Source organism: Bison bison, unplaced genomic scaffold (assembly GCF_000754665.1).
Source record: "Bison bison bison isolate TAMUID 2011002044 unplaced genomic scaffold, Bison_UMD1.0 scf7180017863002, whole genome shotgun sequence".
Taxonomy (NCBI): Eukaryota; Metazoa; Chordata; class Mammalia; order Artiodactyla; family Bovidae; genus Bison; species Bison bison.
This window is the reverse complement of record NW_011493574.1, coordinates 133,854-143,433: the sequence shown is the minus strand read 5'-3', so window position 1 is coordinate 143,433 and position 9,580 is coordinate 133,854. Positions and strand designations below refer to the sequence as shown.

Sequence of the window (9,580 nt, the reverse complement as noted above, 5' to 3'; positions counted from 1 at the left end):
GAGTAGTGAATCTAAACTCCTGCATCTCCCCTCACTGTCAAGGAAGAGAAACACGTGAATGAAGCCCTTCTTGTGTCAGTTACTGCAATGGCTGGCAAACGGCAGAAACCGCTAACTGTGAAATCATGATCCTGCTGAGTATACTCCCAAGCTGCTCTTAACTAAGCCGAGCTTACATGGGATTAATTAAAGCGCTGTGTTGAACACTTGATGAACCATATAATTCACAGAGGGAGATGAAAGATGAATAAAACACACGTAATCTTCTTCATGGTTCATTGCCCACATCTCAACCCTGAGGGTTCCCTGACTCACCCTGCTCCACCCAACCTCAGTTGCCTCCGTTTCTAAGCTGAAAAGTATGCAGAACCTCCTTTTACTTTTTTTAAAGTATCGTAAACAGTTTCATATATGCATAACCTACACATGAGCACATGAGCACCCACGTACCTACTGCCCAGCGTGAGACACCAGGTACCTCTAAAGACCCCGGCCAGCCCCCAGAACATGCCCCTCCCCCACCCGCCCCGGGGGAGTCTTGAGCCAGGGTTTCCATCTGCTGTTCCCAGGACCTAGGCAGGCATCTTCAGGACCATCAGCTCCTCCTAGAAGCACTGAGACGTGCCCAAAAGTGACAGCATAGCTCAAAGAAGAAATGCTCGAAGGGGAGGAAAAGAGAGCAGAGAGGAAGCAGGCACTAAAAGATGAGAAAAAGCGAAATACAGATCAAGGATCCATGATCGGGGCACAGAGGTGTCTTCATGGGTATCTTTTGAATGCAAACGTGCTTTGTAGTTAGGCTCACCACTGGCCCAGAACTTGATTCGCACTGCCCACTCCTCCATACTCATCCAGAGGCCCTAGGGAAATTGGAGTTTTATAGTATCTGTGTTTCCCACTGTTGGAAAAACCAGATGTGGCCCAGGGAATCTGTTATCAGAACAAGACCCACAGACAGGTCTTGTTACCTACTTGTGACCTCCCCACCTCCCACCCCCTCACCAAAATTCCTACATCAAGCTTCTCACTCCACTTGGTCCACTGAATAAACCTCACAAAGGGAAGAAGAATCCATTGAGCTAGAAAGCATCCTTTTTAAGAAGAGAGCTTTTCATTCCATGCTTCCACTGCAGGGGGCATGGGTTTGATCCCTGGTAAGGGAACGAAGATCTAGCATGTCATGAGGCACAGCCAAAAAGAGAGAGATGAAGAGAGAGAACTTTTCTCAGTCATTCACACCTTAGTGTGAATTTGCCTGGATTGCTTTGGCCCACTGCAGCTGATTCAGTCAAGTTTTAAGCATGGAATGCTTGGGAGTCAGACCCAAATGGGGTCTCAGAGGCTTTGAGTAACCAAGAGGATGGGAGAGGGCAGTATGAAGAAAAGGGTGTTAGAAAATGAGAGACACAGATTCCACAGACAAACCCAGCCTGTTTCAAGTTTGCTTCCTCCAGGGTCAGAAGCATTCTTCCACCCATTCCATCCCCTTGCTCTGTACTACACACACCACTTTCCCAAGATGCAGCCCAAGAGCCACGAGCAGCAAGAGCAAAATAAGGCCCATATGCTAGCTAGACATCCAGCAACCCCATATAACGATCTTTTCATGGGGAAATGCGTCCTGAGTCCCAAACCACCCACCCAAGGATGTGCTTGAGGACTGCAGCTCTGGGGACATGGCCCATCACTTCAAGGACAGCCACTCTGTCCCACCATCTGTCCCACCAGGACCATTCGGGTACCTGGAGCTCCTCTGACATCTGTCCAACATTCAGTGCACTTTGGACCAATTTTGTCAAAATATTTCACTTATCGAGTTTGGATGCCTTCTATTATTTAAGAAATAAGCCGCCACTTGGCCGCTTGCTCTCTGCAGGGTCATTCCAGCCCGAGGTCTGCGTAACAAATGGAAAGCTACTCAACTGGAAACTCTGAACATGGCATAGGGCAAGGACAATCTTATCAGGAAACTTTCTGCTTGGGGTGAGAGTAATGGGTGACGTTGGTGGCTGATAAGGCCATGCCCGAGGACTCGGGCTGTATATAAGGAGCGGCTCCTGCCTGCTACTGTACACTTTCCCGTCTTCCCTTCTCCGGAGACTTGCGAGCCAGGAAGAATCATGAAGTGGCTGCTCCTGCTTGCTTTGGTGGCACTCTCTGAGTGCAGCGTCGTCAAGTGAGTCTGGGGGACTCTCTGCACCAAGAGCTGTTTTCCTGGGGTTATTTCCTTTTGCTGTCTGTCCCTCTTCCCTCCCACAACTCCTCTCTCTGCATCCGTCCGGAGTCTCTTTTCTCTGCTCATTCGGGGACGCAGCTCAGCAGACATGGTTAACAGCACAGACCCTCCAGACCAGGCTGGGTAGGGTTCTCAGCACTAGCACTGGGCCAGGCCACTTCCAGCAACCACTTGTCTTGTCTGCATTACTCTGCCCAAAGACGGGAGCATCGCCCCTCTCAACTTCCTTCTTGTGCTCTTGGGCAAGCTTTCTTTTCCTTCCGGATCTTCCATAGCACCCCATGAGTGTCTAATCACCCTTCTTCCTCCAAACCAACTGTGTGCAAATGCTCTGCCACAGGATCCCACTCGTCAAAAAGAAGTCCTTGAGACAGAATCTGATTGAGAATGGCAAGCTGAAGGAATTCATGAGGACACACAAATACAACCTGGGCAGCAAGTACATCCGGGAGGCCGCCACCTTGGTGTCTGAACAGCCCCTTCAGAACTACCTGGATGTGAGTGTGTGGGCAGGCAGCGGGCCAGCTCCAAGGACTCAGCCTAGAGGAGAGAGGGGGGATCCCAGGGTCTGGGAAGACAGGTCAGTGCTCTAAACCCCTAGGCAAGTGTAACCCAGGGTCTGCTCCCTGGATCTCAGAGACACAGGGAGAGTAGAAAAACTCACAGTCAGAGGTGTTGCTCTCAACTCATTTATTCATTCATTCATCCAGTGCTTACCTAGAGGGAGCACCTCCTGTGTGTCAGGCTCTGTGCTGGGCCCAGAGAAGCGGCAGTGGACGAGCCTCAGGGTCCCACAATCTAGCAGGAGAGACAGATGATAATCAGGGAGCCTCACAAAGCATGACAAGCACAACCAGGCCAAGGCCACCCAGTGAAGCCAACACAGGGACTGCAGACAGATGACGGGCAGGGGCACCTCCCTGGGGCAAGGAAGAGAGAGGGGAGTTCTGAGAGGACAGCAGAGTGTCCCAGAGGGCGGGAAGACTTGCACCAGACCGTGTGACAGCGGGGGGCAGAGTGCATTTGAGGAATGGAAGCCAGAGTCCATTTTCAAAGCGAGGTCCATGTCCATGGGGGCTGGTGGGTGGAGCCAGACCAGAGTGGGTGGGGGGGATGAGGCTTGGCATCTTAATTGCCACCAGATCACCTTAACTAGGGGCGGGGATTGACAAGATCAGATTGGAGTTTCAGGAAGACCATTCTGACTCTTCCATTTCGGATCCAACGGGCTTGCCTTTCAGTGGATACTATAGGTCCCCTGGGTGAAAGCCAAGGTCGTGAAGCACTCTTGCCTGTCATTAAGAGCTTGGCCTGTGACATTTGCCAGACCTAGGGAAGTCTAGGCTCTCATGTTTCCAAGTCATGGGACCTTGGACAAGTCTGAGTGAGACTCAGCTTTCTTGTCTGTAAGACAGAACTATTACTATCCACCACCAGAGGGTTGTTTAGAGTAATTCAAGCAGTAATGTAGTGGGGGAGGGTTGATTTGAGGGACGTTTTTTCATTTTGGGTTTTTTTGAGTGCTTAGAACAGGGCCTGGCCTTTGGTTAGAGCTTGGTAAAAGCTTTGTAAAGTTAGCCCATTTGTTCACTTTACAAATATTTATAAAACACCTACTCTCTATCAGAGACTATGCCAGGAGCTGCGGAAACAACGGTGACTAAGCAAAGATCCTGGAGCTTATATTCTAGATGGAAAGACAAATAAGAGACACATAAACAGGAATGTAAAAAAGTCAACTGGAGTAAGGCGAAAAAGAATGGGGCAGGGGCAAATTTAGATAAAGTAGTCAGGGAGAGCCTCTTGATGGAGGTGATATTTGACTAGAGCGCTGAAGAATGGATCAGAAGGAGTCAGCCAAGGAAAGATCTAGAATAAACATTTTCTTAGCACAAGAAATACCAAGTGCAAAGACCCTGGGATGGGAATGAGCTGGTCATGAAAGAACCATAGCAGCGTGGCTGGAGCAGAGCTAGCCAGGGAAAAACTGCTGCCACTAAGAATAAAATTCGTAAAGATACTCTTTCTTTTTTTATTTATTTGGCTGCACCCGGTCTTAGTGGTGGCACGCAAACTCCCAGTTGTGGCATGAGGGCATCTAATTCCCTGACCAGGGATGGAACCCAGGCCCCCTGCATTGGGAGCATGCAGTCTTAGCCACTAGACTGCCAGGAAAGTCCCAAGGATATACTTTCTTAAACCCACTGCAGTCATCTAGACTTAGGAATAAGATATCTCAAGGGGTCTTCACTTCTAGGTGACTTGTTTATCTCCCCATCAACAATTTAAAGAAAAAATGCTTAAGCATTTACTCTGCTGGGGCTTCCCAGGTGGTGCTAGTGGTAAAGAATCTGCCTGCCAATGCAGGAGACACAAGAGACCTGGGTTCAATCCCTGGGTTGGGAAGATCCCCTGGAGTAGGAAATGGTAAGCCACTCCAGTATTCTCGCCTGGGAAACCCCATGGACAGAGGAGCCTGGCGGGCCACAGTCCATCAGGCTGCAGATGGTTGGACACGACTGAGCGACTAAGAACAGATTTACTCTGCTGGATAAGTTTCTACCCTATCCAAGAGTGTGCATTCTCTAGGATAACAAGACTAAGACATTCAAGGCAAGAGGGGACAGCAGGTTATTGTTGAGTGTTCATGAGGCTTAGAAGAGAATAGGCAGAGGTTAACAGGATTGCAATCAGGGAAGACTTCAAGGAGGAAGGGAGACCTGGATGGACCTTGAAGGATGGAGGGATGCACTGGATCAAAAGATGAAGGAAAGGGGGCCAGTGAAGGGGGAGGCGGGATGTGGCCAAGAAGACCCAGTGACAGTCCCTGGGGAGGCCAGGCTGGGGAGTCCCCAGTTGGTGAGCTGTGTGTCCCCCCGGCAGACGGAGTACTTCGGCACCATTGGCATTGGCACCCCCGCTCAGGACTTCACTGTCATCTTTGACACCGGCTCCTCCAACCTGTGGGTGCCCTCCATCTACTGCTCCAGCGAAGCCTGCAGTGAGTGTCCCCCCACCCTCTCCAGGCCCCTGGCACTGAGTCACCTGGGAGCCCCGAATGCTCAGGGGCCTCACATAGGTCTGATTTCAAGCCCGCTGAAGCCACTCAGGGATCCACTCCAAAAGCATTCACTGAGCACCTATTATGTGCCAGGCTTAGGTGCCCTGGAGGATGAAGGGGTGAATCACATGTGGTCCCGGCCCTCAGGAAGTTCAGTCCAGTGGCAGAGTGTGCAGCTGCACATTACCATGGGCAGCTGTGGGCCTGCTCCAGTCAGCATGAGCCTGGAAGGACCTTCCATCAGAGTTGTTGTTGTTTAGTCGCTCAGTCATGTCACACCCCTTGTGACCCCATGAACTGAAGCACGCCAGGCTTCTCTGCCCCTCACCATCTCCCAGAGTTTGCTCAAACTCATGTTCATCATGTCGATGATGCCATTCAATCATCTCATCCTCTGTTCGCCCCCTTCTCCTTCTGCCTTCAATCTTTCCCAGCATCAGAGTTTTTTCCAGTGAGTCAGCTCTTCACACCAGGTGATCAAAGTATTAGAGCTTCAGCTTCAGCATCAGTCTCTCTAATGAATATTCAAGGTTGATTTCCTTTAGGATTGACTGGTTTGATCTCCTTGCAGTCCAAGGGACTCTCAAGAGTCTTCGCCAACACTATAGTTCGAAAGCATCAAATCTTCAGTACTCAGCCTGCTTAATGGTCCAACTCTCACATTTCTACATGACTACTGGAAAAACCATAGCTTTGACTATAGGGACCTTTGTCAGCAAAGTGATGTCTCTGCTTTTTAATACGCTGTCTAGGTTTGTCATAGCTTTCCTTCCAAGGAACAAGTGTCTTTTCATTTCATAGCCACAGTTTCCATCCACAGTGAGATGATCCCAGTTGGTCCAAGCAGACAGGAATGGAAACTGGGAACACTAGGGCACCAAAGTCTAAAGAAAAAAGTTAACTTTCTCTTCCAAAATCCAACCCAAAACGAAGGCACCCTCAGCCCATGACTCTGGCTCAGCTTTTGGAGTTTGACCATGTCTCTTCTTGTCCTCACAGCCAACCACAACCGCTTCAACCCTCAAGACTCTTCCACCTATGAGGCCACCAGCGAGACACTGTCCATCACCTACGGAACCGGCAGCATGACGGGCGTCCTTGGATACGACACCGTCCAGGTAAGCAAACTCTGGCCGGCCGCCTCATCCTGCACAGCTTCCAACTTCAGGGACCTTAGAGGCCACAGCACAGACCTCCCCCCACCCCCTCCTCACCCTCTGCGGCAGCTCCTTCAATATGGGTCTTTGTATCACAAGAGCAACCTAACTGGGGCATGCAGAAAGTGGCAGAGATACCACAGATATTTTGGAGGGGCTGGTGGCGGTGGGGTGGGGGGAAGAAGTAGTAAGGTAGGGGAATGCCAGAAGCCAGCATCAGCACCCAAGTCGAATGCTATGAAGGGGTAGGAAGAAGGTAGGAAAAGGCTCAGTTCTCTTTTAGCACCTCCTCTTCTTCCTCCTCCCTGAGCCCACAGCCCCCCTAAGTCACAAAAGCTCAACCACAAGCATCCCCCGCCTTTCCAGGGCGCAGCAGGGGTCCAGGGTTCTGATTTGCCCAGCGTCTGCTTTGCATCTGATCTTCAGAAACACACACATGGTGACCATCTGTTCTGCAGCACATTCTCACACCAAGTCGCAGACGGTGCCCATCTGGGGATCAGCCTCAGTTGTTCTTTCCAGCAGAATAACAAGAAATTCCAGGGCTAATCCCTCTCCCCTCCTTCCAGCCTGATGCCCCGGAAGCCAAGTTCTACATGAAGTGAACCAGGGGATGCTCTGAGCCCAGGGTGGGCACCCCGCAGTGCTCAGTCAGCACAAGCTAATGAGAAACGTCTTGGTTCCCCCACGCAGGTCGGAGGCATCAGCGACACCAACCAGATCTTTGGCCTGAGTGAGACAGAGCCCGGCTCCTTCCTGTACTACGCTCCCTTCGACGGCATCCTGGGTCTCGCCTACCCCAGCATCTCCTCCTCCGGGGCCACCCCTGTCTTTGACAACATATGGGACCAGGGTCTGGTTTCCCAAGACCTCTTCTCTGTCTACCTGAGCAGGTAAGTGAAGCAAGGAGGTCACGGTCACCAGGTCCAGCAGGAGGCTGTCGAAGGCTGGATGGGCTGGAATCTTGGCAAGCAGGGGGATTGGCAAGGTCAGTGTCTTAGACTTGAGATGTGTATCTTTGGAGAGAACGGTGCCAAATTCCTTTCTGATGAACAGTCTTCATCGTCTTATTTTACTAGCAAGATTCTCTGTCACCTTGCTTTATGCAAGTCAAATATCATTAGCTATTTGCTCTCCAGAAGACCACCATTTAACGTGAGTCCACTTAGGGACTTCCCTAGTGGTCCAGTGGTTAGGAGTCTGCACTCCCAGTGTAGGGGCCCAGGGTTCAATCCTTGGTCAGGAGCTAGATCCCACATGCTCCGATTAAGACTTGGTGCAGCCAAATTTAAAAAAAAAAAAAATTTTTTTTAAAGAGTGAACCCGCTTAAAATTGGAGCCAAAAGTTCATAGCAATAAATGAAAAGAAGTTTTGATTGGGATTTAGACCTTGAACAGAGAAACTTTTAAATGATGAAAGCAAGTTTCTTATATTAGTTAACAAAATTTAGGTTTCAGGTGTGGCTATGAGTTAATTCTAAGAATAAAGAATAACCAAGCCTTGGTTTCAGCTAAGTAAAGGTTTGTGCCAGAATATCTGAGGTTGTGTCATCGACTTTCTTGAGACACTCAACCTTCCTCTGACACTCACATCCTTTTCCTTTGAAGCGATTTGTCATCACTGATGGGGTTTTTTTAAGATATTGACTGTTCTATAATCTCGCGGGTACTGTCAGATGTTTACAAGGAAGGAGGGGTGGGGTTGGGGAGTGGAATCATCTGCCTGTGATTGGTCTGTCTGTGACCAGTTGCTTGCTGAATAATTTCTTAGTGTCATCTACATTTGCTTTCCTGTCTAAACTGAAACTGCAGATTTATACAATGACTATTCCAGTAATCAGGACTCCAGCAATGTACAACAGGAGGGTCTTTTTAGCCTTTTTTTCTCTTGACCACTTAATATTCAAGCTTCAGCTCTCTTAAACATAATCTGTTTTTATGAGCAGTTAGGTAATTCACACAGGGCCAACTAGATTGAAGTTTCGCAATCCCAGCACTATTGACGTTTTTGGACCAGATGATTCCTTGCTGTTGGGGGCTGCTTTGGGATGTTTGGCAGCCTCCCTGGCCTCCACCTCCCAGAGGCCAGCGGCTCCCCCGACCCCCACCTAGTCGTGGCGATGAAAAACGCCTGCAGACATTTGCAAACCATGAACTACATTATCAAGGCTTTAAGAGCAGACACCGTCATTCATTTATTTCTCTTGAGGTCCCCACAGCAAAGAGCGTATGTGGTGGAAACCACACATACTTTGGAACCAAAAAGACCCAGGTTCTGTGGCTCCCTGGCTGTGTGACCTTGGGCACACTACACCACCTCTCTGAGCCTCAGTTACTTCAGTGTAAAACAGAAATAATAGTGATCAAGGCATGGGTCTTGGTGTCAGGATTATAAGAAACCCTGTGAACCACACACACTGCTCAGCTCTTGATGCTGGCAAGATCCCAATTAAGAGTAGCTCTTAGTTTATGGTTGCTGGAGAAATGATGGGAGAAAGGGATAGTTAGGGAGTTTGGGATGGACATGTACACACTGGTATATTTAAAATGGGTAACCAACAAGGACCTCCTGTATAGCACATGGAACTCTGCTCAGTGTTATGTGGCAGCCGGGATGGGAGGGGAGTTTGGGGAAGAATGGATACATGCATATGTACAGCTGAGTCCCTTTGCTGTACATCTGAAACTATCACAATATTGTTAATTAGCTATACTCCAATACAAAACAAAAAGTTTTTTTTTAAAGTAGCTCTTAGAATGCACACAGTTTATATGTTCAGTTGGAACTGTGAATGTATGAATGAATTCCTGTTTTCCCTCCACTCTCCATAGCAACGAAGAGAGCGGCAGCGTGGTGATATTCGGTGACATCGATTCTTCTTACTACTCAGGAAGTCTGAACTGGGTGCCTGTTTCTGTTGAGGGCTATTGGCAGATCACTGTGGACAGGTGAGGTCATTGTGGATGGGCTGTATCCTGGCATGGGTCCCAGAATGCATTTCTTTACACACTCATAATTAACATAATTAATCCCCCTGGAACAGCCAGCACAGGGACATGTGCTCCAGAAGGAGAAGGTAAAAGTTGGCCGAGTCAGAGAGACCCGGAGAAGGGCACATCACTGGA

General features: G+C 49.3%; 1 protein-coding gene across 1 annotated transcript in view; it reads left to right on the top strand.

Moving 5' to 3' along the window:
* Positions 1 to 2,438: 2,438 nt before the first annotated feature.
* LOC104983609 (pepsin A) overlaps positions 2,439 to 9,580 on the top strand; it is a 10,161-nt gene continuing 3,019 nt past the window's right edge. The window contains exons 1-5 of the mRNA XM_010833143.1: positions 2,439 to 2,733; positions 5,120 to 5,237; positions 6,297 to 6,415; positions 7,148 to 7,347; positions 9,287 to 9,403. Coding sequence (XP_010831445.1) covers positions 2,563 to 2,733; positions 5,120 to 5,237; positions 6,297 to 6,415; positions 7,148 to 7,347; positions 9,287 to 9,403 — 725 coding nt within the window. The 5' untranslated portion in view covers positions 2,439 to 2,562. The remainder of the gene's footprint in view (positions 2,734 to 5,119; positions 5,238 to 6,296; positions 6,416 to 7,147; positions 7,348 to 9,286; positions 9,404 to 9,580) is intronic.